The sequence below is a fragment of the Nuphar pumila genome, chromosome 10 (genome assembly GCF_984573655.1).
Source record: "Nuphar pumila chromosome 10, dmNupPumi1.hap1.1, whole genome shotgun sequence".
NCBI lineage: Eukaryota > Viridiplantae > Streptophyta > Magnoliopsida > Nymphaeales > Nymphaeaceae > Nuphar > Nuphar pumila.
The window spans coordinates 3,868,116-3,893,385 of record NC_143258.1 but is presented as its reverse complement, the minus strand read 5'-3'; the positions used below and the strand labels follow the sequence as shown (position 1 = coordinate 3,893,385).

Below are 25,270 nucleotides of genomic sequence, written 5' to 3'. Positions count from 1 at the left end.
GAGATTACTCAAGAAGAGACTAGGCATAATATGGGTAAAAGCATTGATGAAGTTCTTGCTGTATCTAAACCCGACAATCATGTCAAAACATACAAACCACCTCATTTTGGTAAGCAAGGGAGTGGTGGAAGAAAAATGATTATATGTCATCATTGTTATGAGCTGGGGCATATTAAACCCGTTTGCCCAAAGCTAAATGGAGCATTCAAGCCAAAGGTGGCTTCCGTTGAAGAATCATCCACCAAAGAAGATGACGACAAGAACGGGGATCTCAAAGATACTCTTGGACAAATTTCCTTGGCTCTCCAACAAATTCTAAAGGCTACTTCTTCTACCTCCGGTGCCGCCATTGCCTCATCATCATCTCCCGGTACGTACTCTTGGATTTTAGATTCCGGAGCTTCTTTTCACATGACCCCTCATGAAAATGCATTAACCAATGTGCACACCAATTCAAAAATGTCTTGTGTCTCTACGGCCGATGGAACTTTTCTCAAAATAAATGGTGTTGGAACTCTTGATTCTAAAAATGTTCAAAATTTCCTTGTTCCAAAAGTTAGAATAGTTCCAAAATTAAATCTTAACCTCTTTTCCGTTTCTCAAATAGCCGACCATGGATGTGAAATATCTTTCTCATCCCAAGGGTGCTTTGTGCAGGATCTCCGGTCCGGGAAGCGGATTGGGCAAGGCCATAGGAAGGGAGACCTTTATTTTATGAATAACTTAATGCTTCCAAATACCTCATTTTGTACTTATGTCCAAGACAAAAATATTGAAACTTGGCATAAAAGGCTTGGACATCCAAGTTACTCTAAAATGTATCTTTTTCCTTTTGGACATAAGTTTTATAAAGAAAAAGATATCAATTGCAAAGATTGCATTTTTGGCAAAATGAAGTCTACTCCTTTTCCTATTAGAACCTTTGTGACAAGAAGACCTTTTGAATTGGTGCATTTCGATGTTTGGGGGCCATCTCCGGTTCTATCTAAAGGTGGTTATTCGTATTATGTTACTTTTATTGATGATTATACTAGATATGTATGGATTTATTTTCTTAACTTTAAATCGGAAGTTTTTAACTTCTTTAAAGAATTCCATGCAAAAGTTCAAAATCAATTTCAAAGTCAAATATCCATTCTTAGATCCGATTCGGGTGGAGAGTACTTATCAAATGATTTTCAATCATATCTAAAACAACATGGCATTTGTCATAAAAAATCTTGCCCAAGAACTCCTCAACAAAACGGTCTAGTGGAAAGAAAACATAGGCATATTTTGGAAACCACTAGATCCTTACTCATTTCTAAAAATATTCCTAAAATTTTTTGGGCCGAAGCCGTGTTAACCTCCACCTATTTAATCAATAGGATGCCATCTTCAAAATTGAACAATATCTCTCCTTATGAAAAACTTTTTAATATGACACCCGACTACAATCGTCTTCGAATTTTTGGGTGTAAATGCTTTGTTCTTTTACATAAAAGAGATAAATTGTCACCTAAAGCAATAGAATGTGTATTTTTAGGATATGGTGAAAATAAAAAAGGCTATAGATGCTTTGATCATAAAAACAATAAGTTATTTGTCTCCAAAGATGTAACCTTTTTAGAAGATGAAAATGGATTTGACATATTGGAAAAATCAAATGAAATTGATTATATGTTTATCAATGATCTTTTAGAAGATTCAAATGATGACTCTTTGAGTCATCCGAAAATTTTAGAAAATACTCATGATTCTCATGATGATGATGTATCACCAACTTATGGTGACAATCTCCAAGTATACACTCGGCGTGAGGAAGCCCAACCTATTAGTGCTTTAGAAAAATTCTTGCGGCTTAATGAACCCCTAGAAGAAACCTCCCTTAGGCGTTCTTCTAGAGAATCAATTCCACCTAATAGGTTTGTCTCATATGAAACTCTTTCACCTAAATATAGAGCTTGTCTAATAGCCTTGCATTCTTACTATGAACCCTCCCATTATAATCAAGCAAAAAGTATACCTCATTGGGTTGAAGCAATGAAAGTTGAACTAGATGCTTTAAATAAAGCTAAAACTTGGGAAATAGTTCACCTTCCTCCAAATAAGAAAGCTATAGGATGTCGATGGGTCTACAAAATCAAAACAAAAAGTGATGGTTCCCTAGAACGTTATAAAGCTAGATTAGTTGCTAAGGGATACTCACAAGAGTATGGCATCGATTATGGGGAGACTTTTGCTCCCGTGGCTCGCATGACAAGCGTTAGAACTTTAATTGCGGTAGCATCATCTAAGAAATGGACTATATTCCAATTAGATGTTAAAAATGTCTTTCTTAATGGTCAGTTGAATGAAGAAGTATATATGGACCCTCCGCCGGGAATCAGTGTTAACCAAGGTCAAACCCTTCGGTTATTAAAAGCTTTATATGGTCTTAAACAAGCCCCTAAGCCTTGGTATGATAGATTTAGTGCTATCATGTTACAATTGGGATTTCACTCATGTTATACTGACACTGCTCTTTTTGTTAAACGTGCAGGTAATAGTATCATCATCCTTCTGCTTTATGTTGATGATATGATCATCACTGGCAATGATGAAAGTGGTATTCTTAAAGTTAAAAATATGTTAAAACATAATTTTGATATGTCTGATCTGGGTTTTCTCAGGTACTTTCTTGGTATAGAAGTTGCATACTCTCCTCGAGGGTATATATTGTCACAGATGAAGCTTGCTGTAGACATATGTTCCAAATCTGGGATTTCAGATGATAAAAAGGTGGAGACTCCCGAGGTTATCAATGCTAAACTACGACTGGCGGATGGAGTTTTGCTGGATGATCCTACGCCCTACAGGCAACTCATAGGCTCCCTCACCTATCTGACTATCACCAGGCCGGATATTGCTCATGCTGTGCACTCTGCAAGTCAATTTCAGCATGCTCCTACATCTGTGCATATGAGTGCTGTGCTCCGGATCATTCGATATATTAAAAATACTTTGACTAAAGGGCTATTCCTATCCTCAATCTCTTCCTTAAATTTACTAGCTTATACTGATGCTGACTGGGGAGGAAACCCAAATGATCGAATCTCAACTACTGGCTTTTGTGTTTTCCTAGGAGATTCGCTAATTGCTTGGAGGTGCAAGAAACAACAGAAAGTCTCATTGTCTTCTACTGAAGCAGAATACAGGGCTATGACAACTACTACAATGGAGCTGGTGTGGCTTCGAAGTTTTCTTCAAGATATGGGAGTCGAAATTACCGGTGCTTCGAAGCTTTGTTGCGACAACAAAAGTGCCATCTACATTGCCAGCAACCACACTTTCCATGAGAGGACTAAACATATTGAAATGGACTGTCATTATGTACGTGATGAATATCTTCGTGGGACAGTTACACTGCCATATGTCACTTCAGCATATCAACTTGCAAATTTCTTCACCAAAGCCCTGCCTGCTCCTCGCTTCTTGTTCCTTCTTGGCAAACTTTCGGTCATTCCCCCGTAAAGTTTGAGGGGGGGTGTTAAAACATATGTAATAATACATCTATATATATATATAAATATAGATGTATATTTACCATAATACCCGATAGGGGTATTATGGTCTTTTCACAAGTACCCAATAGGGGTACTTGTTTTGTTTCTTTTATTTCACTGTTTTTTAATTTTTTGTTTTTTATTTTTTAAATGCTTTTTTGGATACCGAAAAGGGGCCCCACAATGGAATCGTTGGGGCCCCCAACGGTCACAATTGTGACCGTTGGGGGCTCCCAACGACTCTATTGGGAGCCCCTTTGGTCTCCTTTTCCTATAAATAAGGGGAACCCCCCTTTATGTTGTATTGCTCTTGAGAGCTCCTCTTCAATAATAGTGATATTATTTTTCATGTGTGTAGCCTTTTTATAAGGCCTTTCGTATATCCCTTAGTGGATTTCCTCTCTTATGCTTGTTGCATTTGTCTGTGTGGGACATAGTGAATGCTTTAGCATTCTTGGATTCTTCCGCATATTTCATTACAAAACACCACTATGGGTGCAATCAAATGGGCAATTAAGGGTCTTTTTGGGCATTTTAATCAGTTGAATGCTGCTAACATGCTAACATTGATATAAACAATTTATCGTTAGATAAACCCAAACCCTATGCCTACACGTGTATGTATGTACTATGTATATATTATCTTATGGTTGTCTTGACATTCTCCTCTTTTCTACATACCATGGTTAACAACTAGGTTGTAAAATTCTTTTTTATGAATCTTTGATTGCAATTGTTCATTAAGACCAAGGTTGTAAGTATCGTACCGTTACCTGTATCGGTTGGGCCCAAATTAAGACCGTATCATATCGTAAAATATCATAATTTTTTAATAAAAAAATTTCAAAAAATAGAAAAATTCTAAAAAAATCATATCACATGAAACAATGATGAATTACATAAAATACAACCATAAAATTACATATGATGCATTTATGTCTCTATGAGGTGCATAACATATCGTCAAACATCAACTAATATAAAATCATATATACTATTGTATGCATATAGGGTTGTTAAAAGTGCGCCTTGAGGCGTCAGCCTAAGGCACGAAGAAGAAGAAACATATATGTTTCTTACGTATCCACGATTCAAAGTTGATCGACGATCCTATTGATGAATTTGAAATAAAGGGCTAGGATTTTTTCAAGGTATGTTGCTTTGAATAAAAGCTTTATTTTTGTAAATGAGGTTTGAAAAGGAGGATATTCAGGTTTAAATTTGGAAGGATAGTGTGCATGGATGAGGATAGGATGCACTTTCTAAAAAATGTTCAAAATTTGTTGATGACAAATTATGTTAATGACAAATTTTCCATTAACGATAAATTGATGTATAGTTATTTCATCTAATAAATAGTTTTTTTTGGAAGGTAGCTTTGTAATTTTACTCATAATAATGATTTTTTACCTTAACCTACTTCTTGGAGTAGAAAAATGGTGGAAAAACACTTTTACTTTAGCAAACTGCAAAATCCCGATCCCTTGTGCACGGATCGGCCCCCAAATCGCTCTCATGTGTCTTAGGGTGCGTGAATACCTGTCTAATGGATTTTATACAAATGTGGTAGTCTGCCCTCAAGAGGTCTTTAAAACCCAAAACTGAAAAATTACGACTTGGTCATTTTTTTAAGAGTGCTGACCTTGTATTGTACGATACACTGCATATCGTACGATACACCCCGTATTGTACAATATGTACAATACGGGCATGTATTGTACAATACATACAATACAACTATGATATGCACTCGTATCGCGATATGAGTGCGTATCGTATCAATATTCTAAATAGTAATGATATGTATCATACCGTATCGTACGATACGTACAACAATGATTAAAACTATTATTTGTAATATGGTTCTTGTCTACTACTTGAATATGGGCACTTAATTTCCTGATAGCGGTGACTTATAAATATATATATTTTGTCCTCAGGTTGCTTGGATATGAAGGACTCGAAGTTATAAATCCTGAAGGTGGTAAGGAAGATGCAGAGGAGGAAGCTCAGAGAGGGAGATGGGAACAAAAGGTTCATTATTATTATTATTTAATAATTTTTCTATCCAGTGATTCAGTACTTCAATTACGGACCAGTTGTTGTCATGTTTCTGTGATTCTGTGAAAGAACATTGTAGATTTTAACAGATTACTGGATATACCTCCACAAGTCATGAATGATAAAAATTAAACTGTTGAGATGGTCTCTCTCTCTCTCTCTCTATATATATATATATATATATATATATATATATATATGAGAGAGAGAGAGAGAGAGAGAGAGAGAGAGAGAGAGAGAGAGAGAGAGAGATGTGTCCCTATGTCCTAGTTTTGCAAAAAACTTGTGTTGTACCAGGCATGTCTGCAGCTTACCCTGTATCTGTGTATGTGACTCTTACATAGATTACTTCTAATTATGTCAATAGTTCAAGAGTGGTAGTTTGATGACTGCATAATGTTATGGCACATTTTGGATGTTTCTGATTTGGTTGCCCTATCTAGAGTAGTCCAAATGTGATTCTTGGAGTATTGTGCTTATTTTCCTTTTTCATTTGTATGGCTTTGTTGGTCCCAAAGGAAAAAGAAAGAAAACTGCAACTGTCAATTCTGTGGACATTGAGAACTTTATCAATTTGTTTTTTATGTCTGAAGATTTGGTCTCTCTACGTGGAAAAAGTTTTAGGTTCCTGCCTGGATTGAGTCTTTAATATGGTCATTAGTTCCTGTGATGGTTTTTATCTGTCCTGTTCCCTCATAGCGCCAATGCTTGTTATTAAGTCATCAGTGTAGGGCTCAACAATAGGTACTTTTAGCCATGTTATATGAGCAGAACAAATGATTGAAATGAGGTCACTATTGCAAATTTCATGAGGCAGCTGTAAGCGTCATGAACATCTAAACATATAATTTAGAAAATGGTGAAATGATGTATTATCTCTGTTGGTATTTAAGCAGTAAAATTTCTATCTCTGCATCTGATGGAACTCAAAATATGGGTGTTTCTTAGTCAGCACACATTGTTCCTACTTTATGAACATCAGTAGAATGAAATATGAAATGTGAGAGCTTAAGGGTCATCCAGTGAAGTTCCGCCCTCTTTGCAGCTTCTCCATTTGATATTTTTTTGCAGAATCAGACTATTGATTTGTAGGTTGCTTGTTTTTCTTCCACATTCCTTCACCCTTCCCCTTGCAGTGGTTACACGTGCTGTTAATATGATATTGAAGACAGTATTTAAAGCTTTGAAGTGACAAAAGTGTCTCTGAGCACCTGATTGAAGAGCTGACAAGCTTAAGTCGATATAATGACTATAACCAAATTGGCATTGATGATGTTTTGTCTAATACCATTTTGTGGTTTGTTACTTTGTTTAGTGACATGAGTGCATCTTTTTATCTTTTGATGTTGCACAGAGTATTTTCTTTTACTTTCATGTCCACACTGGTAAAAATGCATGCTGATTTCTTGTTTTAGTCATCATTTTTTGCTGGTTTTATACTCTCAAGTAATTTGGTTCTTTAAATTAATATCAATCTTTATCACTGCACCTTTTGGAGGATTTCTCCCAGCCTCTCTGCTGTTGCTTATAAACCTTGTGTCACTAAACAGAAAACTTGCTTTACAGGAACGAGAAAGCTATTGGAAGATGATGCACAAGTATATCGGTGCAGATGTTACATCATTGGTAACACTTCCTGTTATCATTTTCGAGCCAATGACAATGATCCAGAAAATGGCGGAGGTGAATATTGTGCTGGTTTTGAACTGGATGCCAACGTTTTCTTTTGTGATTCTTGTTGATTTATGTGCACAGGCAGGCACTTTTTTTATTCTTTTCATAATTTTGAAATTCAAAATGGTTGCTGTAGTTAATGGAATATTCTAGCTTGTTAGACCAGGCAGATGAATGCGAGGACCCTTATATGCGGTTGGTCTATGCTTGTAAGAGTGCTTTTCTGAGGTTTTCTTCTTGGTTGAAATTATATTCATTTGGTACTGTTCTGGAACTCACTCATTATTTTTTCAGCATCATGGGCAATTTCTGTGTACTTTGCATATCAACGAACCTGGAAACCTTTCAATCCCATCCTTGGAGAGACTTATGAAATGGTTAATCATGGAGGAATTACATTCATAGCAGAGCAGGTTTGTGATCCAGCATACTTGTTTTCTTCTTTCCTAGCTTCCTTATTTACTATATCACATGGATACAAGCACCAGTACAGGGTACGACTGGGGTATGAAGGTTACGACACGAATTTCTGAAAAGATGGGTGTATACACACACACACACACACACTTATACAAGCTACATCTAAATATGAAGTTTAGAACTAACTCAGGAACACTTACTATACAGGCTCTTGTGTTGAGCATTGAAAACTAAAAAAACCTAAAGACAGACAAAAAAAGGACAAAATGGGCAAAGTTATTGGCCAGGTCCAAAAATTGGACGATTTTGTTTGGTGCTTGTTGATTGCACCTGCGTACTTGTTGAATCCTAAAATATATATTAAAAACTTGGGCAAAATTGGCTAAGGTTACTGATCGAATCCAAAAGCGCATAAAATTGGTCGATCCAATGTTGGATGACTTTAAATATTGGACAAATATGGTTGGCTCTTGTTGACCACATTGAGTCTTTGCTGACCCTTACTCAGTTGCAGCCACAGCTATACCTGAACCTGTACCCTGGTTGCATTCTGTTGACATGGGTACTTTGCCCTTCGAATAGTATCTATGGTACATAGCTTTCTGGCTGTGTTTTAGAAAACAAGTTTGTAGTAGTTTTTTTAAATTGTTTCATGTTGGACAATTCAATTGTTCATATCATTTTGGTTTGGTTCTGTAATGACAGTATCTTTCAGATGCTCCTGAAGTGAACTATTGACATATTTTGTTGAACAGATTAGTCATCATCCTCCCATGAGTGCTGGGCATTCTGAAAATGAACATTTTACTTATGATGTAACATCCAAGTTAAAGACAAAATTTCTGGGAAATTCGGTTGATGTTTACCCTGTTGGAAGGTAAAATCTACATGCTTAGCTCCTCCCTCTAAGAATATCGATCTGCCTACTCATTGCTGCCATTTTAGATGCCATGTGTGTTTTATTCTGTCGCAATTCGTGGTAGTTATAAATTATCTTAAAGGGAAATATTTATCAAACTAGGGCAGAGGGTTGGGACTATCACTCCCAAAGAGTGTAACAAGAAAAGAAGAAGCACAAAGAGAGGTTAATGTAACTGTTAGGGAGAGAATTTGTGGCCATGCAACAAGTGATGTTGAGCTTAAACCAGCCATGCAGTGCATGTTGAAGTTGTCTTCGGCAGCAATCAGTTGTTGGGGTTTTGGAATGTACAGGAGTCAAAATTTATTGTCTAATTGCCACTTGCCTACACTGGTTTTGAATGCAGTTTAGTACTTTGCAGGCTCCAAACTGCTTACTCCTATATCACCAGTATTTGTTACACTGGCTGTTAGTGTTAAAACATATGTAATAATACCATAATACCCGATAGGGGTATTATGGTCATTTCACAAAGTACCCCATAGGGGTACTTATTTTGTTTCTCGTATTTCACTATTTTTTATTTTTATTTTTATTTTTGTATTTTTTGGATACCGAAAAGGGCCCCCACAATGGAGTCGTTGGGGCCCCCAACGGTCACATATGTGACCGTTGGGGGCTCCCAACGACTCTATTGGGAGCCCCTTTGGTCTCCTCTTCTTATAAATAGGGGGAACCCCCCATGTATGTTGTATTGCTCTTGAGAGCTCCTCTTCAATAATAGTGATATTATTTTTCATGTGTGTAGCCTTTTTATAAGGCCCTTTGTATATCCCTTAGTGGATTTTCTCTCTTGTGCTTGTTGCATTTGTCCGTGTGGGACATAGTGAATGCTTTAGCATTCTTGGTTTCTTCCGCTTATTTCATTACATGGTATCAGAGCCATAAGATCTTCTAAAGGTAAAATCTTGTCTCTCTCTACTTCCTTTCTTTCTCACATCTTCCTTGTGTAGCAATGGAAGTCAAGATCGATCTATCATTCAAACTCAATGGAAAAAATTACATGATGTGGGCATCCGCAATGGAGAATAATCTCAAAGGCAAGAAGCTTTGGGGTTATGTAATGGGAACCATTCCGGAACCCCAACTTAAGCTCACAAAGATGGAAGGAGATCAAGAGAAAGCACTTGAAGGCGATGCTCGTCTCAAGGCCATTGAAGATTATAATCATCAAATGGAAGATTGGGAGAGCAACCATGCAAAAATCCTTGCATGGTTTATGAATAATGTCGAACTTAAGGTATGTGCAAATATTGCAAAATTCCGCCGGGCAAATGAAGCTTGGTTTTTTATGAAGGGTATGTTTACCCAAAAGGATCTTGCAAGAGCTTATTTCTTGCAAGAAAAAGTAAGAACCACAAAACAAGGCGACATGAGCATACAAGATTACTATAGTGCTCTAAATCCTTTGTGGGATGAATTGGCTCTTTTAGAGCCTAAATGGGTATCTATGGAGGATGTGGTTCTAAGACAAAAACAAATGGAACAAGATAGATTGTTTCAATTTTTATTTGGGCTTCGTCCCGAATTTGAACAAGTGAGATCCTCACTTCTCCATAGATCCACGTTTCCTCCCTTAGAAGAAGCTATTGCCGAGATTACTCAAGAAGAGACTAGGCATAGCATGGGTAAAAGCATAGAGGAAGTTCTTGCCGTATCTAAACCCGACAATCATGTCAAAACATACAAACCACCTCATTTTGGTAAGCAAGGGAGTGGTGGAAGAAAAATGATTATATGTCACCATTGTTATGAGCCGGGACATATTAAACCCGTTTGCCCAAAGCTAAATGGGGCATTCAAGCCAAAGGTGGCTTCCGTTGAAGAATCCACCACCAAAGAAGATGACGGCAAGAACGGGGATCTCAAAGACACTCTTGGACAAATCTCCTTGGCTCTTCAACAAATCTTAAAGGTCACTTCTTCCACCTCCGGTGCCGCCATTGCCTCATCATCACCTCCCGGTACGTACTCTTGGATTTTAGATTCCGGAGCTTCTTTTCACATGACCCCTCATGAAAATGCATTAACCAATGTGCACACCAATTCAAAAATGTCTTGTGTCTCTACGGCCGATGGAACTTTTCTCAAAATAAATGGTGTTGGAACTCTTGATTCTAAAAATGTTCAAAATTTCCTTGTTCCAAAAGTTAGAATAGTTCCAAAATTAAATCTTAACCTCTTTTCCGTTTCTCAAATAGCCGACCATGGATGTGAAATATCTTTCTCATCCCAAGGGTGCTTTGTGCAGGATCTCCGGTCCGGGAAGCGGATTGGGCAAGGCCATAGGAAGGGAGACCTTTATTTTATGGATAACTTAATGCTTCCAAATACCTCATTTTGTACTTATGTCCAAGACAAAAATATTGAAACTTGGCATAAAAGGCTTGGACATCCAAGTTACTCTAAAATGTATCTTTTTTCTTTTGGACACAAGTTTTATAAAGAAAAAGATATCAATTGCAAAGATTGCATTTTTGGCAAAATGAAGTCTACTCCTTTTCCTATTAGAACCTTTGTGACAAGAAGACCTTTTGAATTGGTGCATTTCGATGTTTGGGGGCCATCTCCGGTTCTATCTAAAGGTGGTTATTCGTATTATGTTACTTTTATTGATGATTATACTAGATATGTATGGATTTATTTTCTTAACTTTAAATCGGAAGTTTTTAACTTCTTTAAAGAATTCCATGCAAAAGTTCAAAATCAATTTCAAAGTCAAATATCCATTCTTAGATCCGATTCGGGTGGAGAGTACTTATCAAATGATTTTCAATCATATCTAAAACAACATGGCATTTGTCATAAAAAATCTTGCCCAAGAACTCCTCAACAAAACGGTCTAGTGGAAAGAAAACATAGGCATATTTTGGAAACCACTAGATCCTTACTCATTTCTAAAAATATTCCTAAAATTTTTTGGGCCGAAGCCGTGTTAACCTCCACCTATTTAATCAATAGGATGCCATCTTCAAAATTGAACAATATCTCTCCTTATGAAAAACTTTTTAATATGACACCCGACTACAATCGTCTTCGAATTTTTGGGTGTAAATGCTTTGTTCTTTTACATAAAAGAGATAAATTGTCACCTAAAGCAATAGAATGTGTATTTTTAGGATATGGTGAAAATCAAAAAGGCTATAGATGCTTTGATCATAAAAACAATAAGTTATTTGTCTCCAAAGATGTAACCTTTTTAGAAGATGAAAATGGATTTGACATATTGGAAAAATCAAATGAAATTGATTATATGTTTATCAATGATCTTTTAGAAGATTCAAATGATGACTCTTTGAGTCATCCGAAAATTTTAGAAAATACTCATGATTCTCATGATGATGATGTATCACCAACTTATGGTGACAATCTCCAAGTATACACTCGGCGTGAGGAAGCCCAACCTATTAGTGCTTTAGAAAAATTCTTGCGGCTTAATGAACCCCTAGAAGAAACCTCCCTTAGGCGTTCTTCTAGAGAATCAATTCCACCTAATAGGTTTGTCTCATATGAAACTCTTTCACCTAAATATAGAGCTTGTCTAATAGCCTTGCATTCTTACTATGAACCCTCCCATTATAATCAAGCAAAAAGTATACCTCATTGGGTTGAAGCAATGAAAGTTGAACTAGATGCTTTAAATAAAGCTAAAACTTGGGAAATAGTTCACCTTCCTCCAAATAAGAAAGCTATAGGATGTCGATGGGTCTACAAAGTCAAAACAAAAAGTGATGGTTCCCTAGAACGCTATAAAGCTAGATTAGTTGCTAAGGGATACTCACAAGAATATGGCATCGATTATGAGGAGACTTTTGCTCCCGTGGCTCGCATGACAAGCGTTAGAACTTTAATTGCGGTAGCATCATCTAAGAAATGGCCTATATTCCAATTAGATGTTAAAAATGCCTTTCTTAATGGTCAGTTGAATGAAGAAGTATATATGGATCGTCCGCCGGGAATCAGTGTTAACCAAGGTCAAACCCTTCGGTTATTAAAAGCCTTATATGGTCTTAAACAAGCCCCTAAGGCTTGGTATGATAGATTTAGTGCTATCATGTTACAATTGGGATTTCGCTCATGTTATACTGACACTGCTCTTTTTGTTAAAAATGCAGGTAATAGTATCATCATCCTTCTGCTTTATGTTGATGATATGATCATCACTGGCAATGATGAAAGCGGTATTCTTAAAGTTAAAAATATGTTAAAACATAATTTTGATATGTCTGATCTGGGTTTTCTCAGGTACTTTCTTGGCATAGAAGTTGCATACTCTCCTCGAGGGTATATACTGTCACAGATGAAGCTTGCTGCAGACATATGCTCCAAATCTGGGATTTCAGATGATAAAAAGGTGGAGACTCCCGAGGTTATCAATGCTAAACTACGACTGGAGGATGGAGTTCTGCTGGACGATCCTACGCCCTACAGGCAACTCATAGGCTCCCTCACCTATCTGACTATCACCAGGCCCGATATTGCTCATGTTGTGCACTCTGCAAGCCAATTTCAGCATGCTCCTACATCTGTGCATATGAGTGCTGTGCTCCGGATCATTCGATATATTAAAAATACTTTGACTAAAGGGCTATTCCTATCCTCAATCTCTTCCTTAGATTTACTAGCTTATACTGATGCTGACTGGGGGGGAAACCCAAATGATCGAATCTCAACTACTGACTTTTGTGTATTCCTAGGAGATTCGCTAATTGCTTGGAGGTGCAAGAAACATCAGAAAGTCTCATTGTCTTCTACTGAAGCAGAATACAGAGCTATGGCAACCACTACAATGGAGCTGGTGTGGCTTCGAAGTCTTCTTCAAGATATGGGAGTCGAAATTACCGGGGCTTCGAAGCTTTGTTGCGACAACAAAAGTGCTATCTACATTGCCAGCAACCACACTTTCCATGAGAGGACGAAACATATTGAAATGGATTGTCATTATGTACGTGATGAATATCTTCGTGGGACAGTAACACTGCCATATGTCACTTCAGAATATCAACTTGCTGATTTCTTCACCAAAGCCCTGCCTGCTCCTCGCTTCTTGTTCCTCCTTGGCAAACTTTCGGTCATTCCCCCGTAAAGTTTGAGGGGGGGTGTTAAAACATATGTAATAATACCATAATACCCGATAGGGGTATTATGGTCATTTCACAAAGTACCCCATAGGGGTACTTATTTTGTTTCTCGTATTTCACTATTTTTTATTTTTATTTTTATTTTTATTTTTGTATTTTTTGGATACCGAAAAGGGGCCCCACAATGGAGTCGTTGGGGCCCCCAACGGTCACATATGTGACCGTTGGGGGCTCCCAACGACTCTATTGGGAGCCCCTTTGGTCTCCTCTTCTTATAAATAGGGGGAACCCCCCATGTATGTTGTATTGCTCTTGAGAGCTCCTCTTCAATAATAGTGATATTATTTTTCATGTGTGTAGCCTTTTTATAAGGCCCTTTGTATATCCCTTAGTGGATTTTCTCTCTTGTGCTTGTTGCATTTGTCCGTGTGGGACATAGTGAATGCTTTAGCATTCTTGGTTTCTTCCGCTTATTTCATTACAGTTAGTAATAATTTCCATGGATGTGAAGGAGGAAGAAGCTTTTACAGAGGAAGTTGTTTTAAGAATCCTTTTCTCATAGTGTGGAGGGTGCACACTTCTTTCTTTTATTAGTAATAAAGAAGCCCTAATAGTCTGGTACACAAAAGTCAACACAATGATAATTATTTACAACAATACCACTCCAAGGCATATTACAAAATAAGCATAGAGAATACATGTGAAACAAAGAAACACCAAATGAATAACTTGTAAGAAAATGGAATCCTCAAACAAACTTCAAATGCTTCTTCACGAATAAGCTCTCTCAAGAATCATAAAGGTTCATACACAAAACAAACACTTAAGAACCACTAGGGTTCACACACAAAATACTCAAAAGAGAGATTCCAAATGAAAAAGTGAAGAATATATTTTATTCAAGTGGGACAAAACCCACACAAAAAGTATTAGAATACAATGGGGTAACACCCCATATTTATACATGAAATGAGATGGCAAGGGAGAGTCGTTGGATCGTTGGACACTCCAACGTCTCTAAATAGAGCCGTTGGAGTGTCCAAAGACTCTCTATAGCTTTTGCTTTTTGACTTAGTAAAAAAGCAAAAGGTTTATGCTATGTCCAAAATTGAAAAATGAACTAAAAGTAAAAAATCTAACTAACCTATGCTATTGTAACTAAACTGAAAAAAAAAGATTATATATTATGGGATATTTACATATGAGATTCTCTATGAGATTACATTTTTTACCACTCTCCCTCAAACTTACTGTTGAACAACCGAAAGTTTGTCCAAGCGAAAGTGAAATCGAGGAGTAGTGCGTAGTTTGGTAAAGAAATCTGCCAGTTGAAATTCTGAGGAGACATATGGAAGATCAATGGTGTCTTGTAGGAATTCCTCACATACATAGTGACAGTCCATTTTGATATGCTTGGTTCGTTTGTGGAATGTCTGATTGTTGGCAATGAAAATGAAACTTTTGTTGTCACAACATAGCCGTGATGCACTTGTACTTGTAATACACAAATTCTGGCAGGACTGGAGTAGTTCCATCCAGATGACCAAGGAGACCTTGACTCCTTATAAAAGGAATAATCTGTCTCTTTCAAGTCAAGAAATTTGAGGTGTTTAATTTTTTAGAAACAAGTTGATTAAGGAAGCTTGAGGAAAGACCCGAATGAGATGGGAAGAACAAAGAAGAATCCATAACACAATAATAAGGAAACTACAAGACACACACAATTCAAGGTTGAGGCATGAATATGATCAATCACGAGGTGTAAGCCGTGCCTTAACTACTTCCTTTTTTTTTATCTAGGGTCAATAACTGTCAATGAGGTCAGATCTGAAACCAGCTGTTAACAGCCACGTTCAGATCCTACAATCAACCAATATATATAATTTAGAGAGCAGATTTCCTCCTAACGTAGATATGTACTTCAACCTTGAATAGCATGCAAAACAGATATAGAAATGCAATACACAACAGAAAAGAAATTTCAAAGCACGTGTATGGGAAATACCAGACTGAAAACGACTAATACTTTGAAAAGGAATGGGAGATAAGATGTTTGGATCTGTTACTTACAGATCTGAACCTCAAAAGGAACGATAGATCTGAGAAAAAAAGAGAGAGGAGGATAACGTTAACCCCCCCCCCCCCCCCCCCCCCCAAAAAAAAAAAAAGAGAAGATGACAGGAAACAAAGACAATATTCAGATTTAATGTTCAGTAGAGAGAGGCAAAGAACATTAACTAGAAGTCGATGATCTGATTTTACCAGATCACATATGTGTTATACAAAAAAAACTGATTTCACGCAGAAATAAATCTCAGCAGATACCAGACGGAGATTCATATTGGAAGAGTAGAACAAATTTTGTTTAAAGACAGATTCGGTAAAAGAGAAGTAAAAGAGAAGAGAGGGAGGCACGATGGAAAGGGATGGTATCAACTGCATACCCACAACGACAATCGTTGGCTGCAGAGGAAATATCATTAACATATATTTAGGTTTACAATAATTTAAGGTACTAAACTACCCTACAACTACAAATAATAATTATAACAAAGCCATCATTAAGTGGCTGACGCATAACACACGCGGGTCTGGATCTGGCTCCAATAAAGTCCAGTCCAATAACCCGATTATGTTTTTCACCATACATCCGAATGTACTAACTCAAGAGGTCGAGATGAGATAAAATTTCTTTCTTGAAAGGGTAATCTCTTCATTTTTCCAAGAATAAATTTTACATTTAAATGTCTCAGAATTACAAAAGTTTTTCATATTTGGAAAAAACTAAATTTTAGATATGTTAGGATGACCAAGTTTCTTGTGCCATAAATCCAAGTCCATTTTCTGAACATTACAACAAAGCGTATTCTTGGAAATTTTTAAAAAATTCATGTAGTATAGGCCTCCTTCTCTATGGCATTGCCCAATCAACTTTCCTGACTGGTGATCCTGCACTTGGCAACCACGAGAAGAGAAAGAAACGTTATATCCATGGTCAGATAATTGAGAAACGGATAAGCGATTCAGGTTCAATTTTGGAATATATCTAATTTTAGGAATATGAAACCCTTTTAAGTTTTGAGAAGTTTTTTCAAAATTCCATATTGCTTTAATTTCTAGTGATGTTTCATCAACACTTGAAACATTGGACCCATTTGAATTATGACATTCAGATAACATTTCAATATTTGGAGTCATATGAAAAGAAACACCTGAGTCAAGAAGCCATAGTGTTTTACGTGGATCAGAAGTGCTAACTGAAGAGATTGCAACTCCCATAGATGAAAATTCTCCCTTGAATAGAGGTCCAAGAGCTTCCACCAATTGTGCCAGAGGCATGCTTTCAATGGAAGATTCACTTGATTCTTGTGGTGGTCCGACGATGACGACCTTTTTCTCATAGGGCCTTCTTAATTTTGGGCAATGGGTTTTTACATGTCCCGGTTCACGACAATAGTAGCAAATGATTTTTCTTCTTTCAAAATCATTTTCTTCTTTTTCATCATTTCCTCTTCCATAGTTAGGAGGTTTGTAAGTCCTAACATAGTTTTCGAGTTTCGAGACGGCTAGAACTGAGTCGTCATCATTCTTGGAGATGCTACTTTTGAGTTTATTTTCTTCCATACTTAACTCCTCTTTTGTGTCTTCTATTGAAGGCACTTTTCTACGATGAAGGAGAATAGACTTAGTGGATTCAAATTTCGATCTTAATCCACTAATGAAATGAAAAAAGTGCTCTGCATTGATTTGGTTTTGGCGGAGTTCAATATCTTATGGACAATGCCACTTTCGTTCAAGAAGAGTTAATTCTTCCCACAATTCTGACAAGCCATTGTAATACTCTCTAATGCTCTTGTCTCCTTGAACCATATTTTTTATTTTGGTTTAAAGATTGCACACATGTGCAATATCCTTAAGAGAATACATTATCGATAGTCCCAAGCTTCATTTGCATGCTCAAATTTTGCTAAACTTGAGCATTTTTTTATATCAACACTCGAAATAAGCCAAGACATGATCTTGACATGTCCCATACGCCATTCTTTCTACTTTTTCTCGTAAGTAGATATGGCCTTAACTCTTTTTACCTCCGTGAGAGGTATTTCCTTTTCTCCTTCATCCTTTGTAAGAATTAGAGTAGGTTCCTCATCGGTTCCATCTACTAATCCCCATAAACCCTTGCCTTATATAAGATGCTTCATAATCAAAACCCATGTGACATAGTTGGAATCATTTAGTTTGATTAATGGTGACATTATCATTGCCATCCATTTTACAATATTTGGGAAAAGAGATAAGAGAAAAAGGAGAAATGATAAATAGAAGAATACTCTACCACAAATGGTGAGTACGAATATCCTTCAAGTTTTTTATGCCTCCACACGATCACTAGTAAGAACCTCGTGTGGCACGTTTCCCAATGCATGAAAAGACTTATCTTGATTGCTTGATCCTTGCTTCGATACCATGTAAGAAAATGAAATCCTCAAACAAACTTCAAATGCTTCTTCACGAATAAGCTCTCTCAAGAACCATAAAGGTTCATACACAAAACAAACACTTAAGAACCACTAGGATTCTCACACAAAATACTCAAAAGAGAGATTCCAAATGAAAAAGTGAATAATATATTTCATTCAAGTGGGACAAAACCCACACAAAAAGTATTAGAATACAATGGGGTAACACCCCATATTTATACATGAAATGAGATGGCAAGGGAGAGTCGTTGGACACTCCAACGTCTCTAAATAGAGCCGTTGGAGTGTCCAACGACCTCTCTATAGCTTTTGCTTTTTGACTTAGTCAAAAAGCAAAAGGTCTATGCTATGTCCAAAACTGAAAAATAAATTAAAAGTAACAAATCTAACTAACCTATGCTATTGTAACTAAACTGAAAAAAAAAAGATTACATACTATGGGATATTTACATATGAGATTCTCTATGAGATTACAATTTTTAACATAATGGAAATAAAGAATATATGAAATGAGTTCAGCCAATCCATGATGGGTAACGCAGGAATATGTAAAAGATGAAAATATCTCTACTCCATTAATACCTGATTCTCAACAGTTAGGAGTTAAGGAATCTGATGCAATTTCTTATAAATAAATTTGGTTTGGTAGTTCTATTGCTTGACTTGCTTTCTGCTGATGTTACTTGTTTTGCATTCTTGTCATGCAACTAGGATCCTCTTATCATGGAAAGGAAAGTTGAGAATAATACTAAATCAGCTTCACTTATTTCTTCATAACTACTTATCTGTATATGGTAATTGTTGTGCACCCTAAACTCTGCAAGTAGATGCATTACAAATAGTGCCTCACTGTCGTGTGGTTGATTTATTTCCACTTTACAGGATGAGTTATCAGTATATGCCAGATACTGATGCTTTTTTTTTTGGATTGGCAAGCCGGAGGTTATCCCCCATGAAATTTGATCCGAGACCCCTTGGTTATGATTGCATGACCCTAACCATCCATCTGTCTTGTTCGATCCAATATGGATGCATGTTTCCAAGAAAAAGAAAACAAAATTTTTAACAGTGTTGAGCTATAATTTTGTCTGATTTCTGTTCTTATATTTCATTACATGCAGAACACGTGTAACCCTGAAGAAATCTGGTGTGGTTCTAGATCTGGTTCCCCCTCCAACCAAAGTTAACAATCTCATATTTGGGCGAACTTGGGTTGATTCACCAGGGGAGATGATCATGACAAATTTAACCACTGGGGACAAAGCTGTGCTGTATTTTCAACCATGTGGATGGTTTGGGTATGATTAAATTCTTATGCTTGTATTGGATGTATATTTTGAAAGTTAAAAGCCAACTTGGAGAAGTTTGTTCAGAGTGGCCTTTTATGTAGCTTTTTAATGGTTGGGACTCCCTTGGGCGTGTTTTATGTCTTTTTTTTTGATATATGTCTATGAATATAAAAACATGTTGGAATAACATAGTAAGTGGTCTTTACCATCCTTGATTAATTCTGTCCCTTTTGTCTTGACCATTCTTCATTAAGTCTCACTTTTGTTTCTCATTTTCTGGTAAATGCCTTCACATGGTTGGTAGCTTATTAGAATTGGTATCTGTTTCCAGTGCTGGTCGTTATGAAGTGGATGGATATGTCTATAATGCTGATGAGGAACCTAAAATTTTAATGACTGGGAAATGGAATGAATCCATGAGTTATCAGCATTGTGACCTAGACGGAGAGCCTCTTCCTGGCACAGAACTGAAGGAGGTAAATTTTATTATCTATAAGGTTTCTTTTCATTCACTTCCTTAATATTTTACCTTGTTGCATGATAAGATGTAGTTTGTTTCTCTCTGTTAAAGCAACTTCATACACATTATTTGGCATTCACCAAAGACAGTTGTCTTTGGATATGCTATCAGCCATGAAATTGAAATTGTTGGAGGAAATAAAACTTTATGAAGTTGCTTCACTGATTAATTAACTTGGACTGTTCTTTTACTTGGGCTCATTATATTAGGGCAACAAACCTCCTTTAGAAAAGCTTGGGTGTAATTCTGCCCTGTTGTGGAAATTTGTTATAGGTATGGAGAGTTGCAGCAGTTCCAGAGAATGACAAATTCCAGTACACATATTTTGCACATAGAATTAACAGCTTTGACACTGCTCCAAAGAATTTGCTCGCATCAGACTCTCGATTACGACCTGATCGCTATGCTCTTGAAATGGGTGATTTATCAAAAGCTGGCGCAGAGAAGAGCAGGTATGCAGCTTTACATGTTGATATCATTAAAATGCTATCAGGGAATTGAAAATAGAATCTTCAGTCCATATCACATAGATGATGATGATTATTGATCTCTTTGTTGCTATTTTCCATGATACTGGGTACTCTACTACACACATGAAGGGCTTAATATTCCACATCCTGACAAATGCATCTATTAATAATTTGAAATCCTATGCAAGGAAATTGATGATAGAATTTTCAGTCCATATTGCAATATGTAATGATGACTATCAATCTTTTTGTTGCTATTATACGTGATACTAGTTTTCTGTATTAAACATTTGAAGGGCTTAATATTTCACATCCTGAAAATGTACCTTGTATTCATAATTTGACATCGTATCAGAGTCGCCAATCGGGGAAACCGGGGAGGGAAGCGGGAAGCGAAGCACTTTCAAAATTTTAGGAAGCAGGAAGTGCGGACGACTTAGAGGTGAACCAAGAGTCGTCTCGGAAGTGAGAAGAGAAGCTAACTGGAAGCGACCTAGGAAGCGAAAAAAGGGAAAAAAGAAGGAAAAAACAAAAAAAGAAGAAGAAAAAAAGAAGGGGAAGTGTGCTTCCCATTTAAATATGACGCTTTCCAGCACGTTTCGGAAGCGCCATGTTTCGCTCTTCCGAAATGCGCTTTGAGGAAGCATGCTTCCCCATGTCCTATAACGCTTCCAGTAACCCTGCATCGTATGCACATTGAAACTTTAGGATAACTAAAGAAATCATTAGGATCTATTATTGCTGCTGTTTTCGTTCTAAAGGTTTACAACTTGCAATTCTATAGCCACATTCCTATGCTTTCTTCTGCTATCCTATAGCACTCTTTCAGATGCCATGTCATCGATCATATTCATATGAAATTCAGTGGTTTCATAGTGCTGAGTGCTGGTATGCCATCTTTGTAAACTTCTAGTATATGAAGGATCCACAACACACCATGCATGGAGAGAGGAGAGAGCGATGTTGGGGAGTTGCTACAATACCACGATTCCCAATATGGGAAATCATATAGATCCTTTCTATTATATCAAAACTGTTACAAAATAGCAACTTTACAATCATACCCCCTTAACATAATACAAAAGATCAAACACTATTGGGGGCTAAACAAGATTACACAAAAATAAAAAATAAGGACAATACAAACATATATATGATCGAACTGGGATCATATCCAAGATCCAAATACATGCAGAAATCTCACATGTCAATAGCCTCCCTCAAGTTGTACATGGGTAGAATCATAGACAACTTGGCCTTTAAATACTAGAATCTTTGCTTTGTTAACAATTTGGTATAGAGATCAGCCAATTGTTCCTTTGACACAACATACCTCACCTCAATTTCTTAATCCTCAATCCTTTTGTGAATGAAGTGCTGGTCTATCTTGATGTGCTTAGTCTTCTCATGATGTACAAGATTCAAGGATATTTTGATGGCACTTTGATTGTCACAAAATAATATAGATTTTAACTTTCTCTCCCAAGTCCAATAACAAATGCTTGATATACATTAACTAAGATGTGACCAATGCCATAGATCTGTACTTTGCCTCAGTACTAGATCTCGTAATAACCTGCTTTTTACTACTCCATGATCTAAATTTCCTCCAACAAAACCTTAATAGCCAGAAGTCGACCTACGTTCGTCAGCATTACCAGCCCAATCTGCATATGAAAAGGCTACCACTTCTAAAAACATCTCGTGATATCTTTTCATATATTAAACCATCTCCTAGAGCACCCTTCAAGTATCTCAAAATTCTTTTCACAACTTTCATATGCCCTGCCCTGGGCTCATGTATAAATTGAGATACTTGATTCACAACATACACAATATCAGGACATGTGAATGTCAAATATTATATCCCAACTATGCTCCTGTAACGAGTAGGATCTTCATGCAACTCTCCTTTTGCACCCAAATATTTGTGTATAAAAGTAGGAGTGTGTAAGGGTTTACAATCATTCATACCTGCCCTGGCTAACAAATTAATGTTGTATTTATGCTGGGACAACATAAATCGAAACCCGTGTCTGTCCACCTCCGCACCAAGAAAATACTTTAACCTTTCTAAGTCCTTCATTTTATATATTTAACTTGAGAGATCTTTTATCTGGCATGCTCCTTTGAACTACTTGTCACAATTATGTCATTCACATATATCAACAACAAAGTGATGTGGCTTTTACCTTTGAAGATAAACATCAAATGATCAAGAGATCGGTAAAATCCATGCTTTTGAATCTCCAAAGAAAACTCTCGAACCAAGAACATGATTTTTGCTACAGACTATATATCACCCTTTTCAATTTGCAAACATACAAGTCCAGATTTTCTTCACTATAGCCATGAGGTTGTTTCATAAAAACCTCCTCCTTGAGATCTCCATGTAGGAACACATTCTTGACATCCAACTGACTCAATAACCATCTATGTTCAACTGCTAAGATAAAATAATTATGATTGTCTCCATTTTAACAACTGGACTGAATGTTTCATCGTAATCAAGTCCATACTCTTGAGTGAAGCCTTTGGCCACAAGTCTGACTTTATATTATTATTTCTATGCTTCCATCGTGTAAACCCATTTAGAACCAACAACATCAACACCTCCCTAGTATGACTGATAGGATGTCGAGTTCCATCTCCAGTAATTATTTTATTTCTACCATAATAAAGAACTAACTTAAAGAATACCTGCTTCACTTGAAACATGGCTTGCAGCCCCATAATCCAGATACCAAATTCCTTGCTGATTCTTCTTCAACCCAAGACCTGTAAGAGCAACCAACAACTCTTTATCTCCCCAATATGAGTGCCACTGGTTTCCGCTTTGGAGATTTTCTGATTTGATTGCTGTTGCCTTTTATTCTGAATGAAATTCATCTCCAGGTTATAATTCAGGTCGTCTTTGAACCAGTAGTTAGCTTTGATGTGACCTGGCTTCATGCATATATAACATGTAGGAATCATCTTTCCTTGATTGGAACCAGCCAAAGGAGGAGTATTTGGGAGACAGAGAAGACCTCACCTTCCTTGATTTCCTCTACCACATACCCTTCCTCGATAGAATCCACCTCGACCTCTTCCATGCATGGCAACTCCTGTAGCCAAAACTTCATGTGACCTGAATAGTCTTTGACAGGTAGATCCTTTCTATTATATCAAAACTGTTACAAAATAGCAACTTTACAATAATACTCCCCTTAACATAATACGAGATATTAAACACTATCGGGGGGAAAACAGGAATGCAAAGAAATAAAAAATAAGACCAATACAAACATATCCAGGATCTAACTGGGATCATATCCAGGATCCAAATACATTCAGAAATCTCACACGGAAATAATCTTTTCCCACAATTTGCAAATACATATGCAGTTTCAAATGCATATATCAAACCACATTTTTATTGGGCAGCTACAACACATCCTATGTATGCCAGTGATGAACCTTTAAAAAGATTTACCCTTGCATGACACTATTTCATACTTCCGTCATATATGTCTGCAATTACAACCTTGTAACTGTATTATTATCTTCCTACGTATTCTTATAATGTGCTCAAAATATGGTTGATCATTTGTTGGTTTCATTGCCTATTGCTCGGCAGAACCCAAAGTTATCTACTTATTCGTGGTTAAGATAATTGTGACTGCTAGAGAATTATGCTTCTGTGGATGGATGGTTTCAGTTAAGTATCATCCTGTGCATGATTTGTAACGTCAGACATTATTCTTTTAGTGTTGAAGAGAGGCAAAGAGCTGAAAAGAGGAACAGAGAGGCCAATGGTGACAAATTTACACCAAGATGGTTCAGTTTAACAGGAGAAGTCACTCAGACTCCTTGGGGAGAATTGGAAGTTTATGAATACAATGGAAAATACACAGAACATCGTGCTGCAATTGAGAGCTCAGGTAGCAGTGTTGAAGTTGATGTGAAGTCTATCGAGTTCAACCCCTGGCAGTATGGTAAATTGTCTGTATGATAAATTTATTTAATGTATGCCTTTTTATTTTTTATTTTTTTGGCTCCCAATTACTATTGGGTGATGGGTGTTTATTTTTTAATTTTCCCTTCTTTCTATATGGTAGTTGGAGTCATGTTTGTCAATGTGATGTTAACAACTTGGTAGAGGAGAATATGTAGGTGATATTTCATTCCTATATTTATATCGTGGATTCTTAGGAACTGTTATTGTTTTCATCAAGTTCTTTGAACTTCTTTATCTACTCACCAGTTTTCGGGTTGTCACAAACTATTCTCTGATTCCCACCAGGTACTGGACCTAAGTTTCATTAACTTGTGGCATGTTTCAGTTGAAGAGGCCCAAGTATAGGGTTCCCAAAAGAACAGAGAACTTATATAAGCACAGGGATTTCTACTCCTTGAACAAGTAGGAATGTGTTACAGGAAAAAGCTGAAGCCACTCATGAGTTAGATTAAAAGTTTTTGGATTATTATAAACTTTTTTTGACAGAAATATATGTTCCAAATTTAAAGTATTTCTTTATAAATATTCTATGCATACTGCATCTTAATTTGCTTCAAAGAATGGAAATTGGTTTAAAAGTGTTGAACCATGCCGAATATTTAAAACAATTGGAATTCTAAATGTCACGTGTGTATTGCTAATTTCTATGAGAATATATATATATATATATATATATATATATATATATATATATATAGTGACATTTTTGTCTTTTTCCTCATGTAATAAGCCCTGCCCATTAGGTCCAGTTTTGTAATTTTTATTTTTGTTTTCTTTTCTAGCCGTCGGGACTAGCCCAACTAGCTGTTGGACTAGCCCAACGGCTAGTTG

The 25,270-nt window shown here is 36.7% G+C and overlaps 1 protein-coding gene across 1 annotated transcript in view; it reads left to right on the top strand.

The window, feature by feature from the left end:
• ORP3C (OSBP(oxysterol binding protein)-related protein 3C) overlaps window positions 1-24,636 on the top strand; it is a 38,718-nt gene extending 14,082 nt beyond the window's left edge. The window contains exons 2-10 of the mRNA XM_090018755.1: window positions 5,465-5,558; window positions 7,152-7,268; window positions 7,396-7,468; window positions 7,554-7,672; window positions 8,435-8,556; window positions 19,282-19,458; window positions 19,781-19,925; window positions 20,243-20,421; window positions 24,190-24,636. Of these exons, the coding sequence (XP_089874881.1) occupies window positions 5,465-5,558; window positions 7,152-7,268; window positions 7,396-7,468; window positions 7,554-7,672; window positions 8,435-8,556; window positions 19,282-19,458; window positions 19,781-19,925; window positions 20,243-20,421; window positions 24,190-24,433 (1,270 nt within the window). The 3' untranslated portion in view covers window positions 24,434-24,636. The remainder of the gene's footprint in view (window positions 1-5,464; window positions 5,559-7,151; window positions 7,269-7,395; window positions 7,469-7,553; window positions 7,673-8,434; window positions 8,557-19,281; window positions 19,459-19,780; window positions 19,926-20,242; window positions 20,422-24,189) is intronic.
• Window positions 24,637-25,270: the final 634 nt, after the last annotated feature.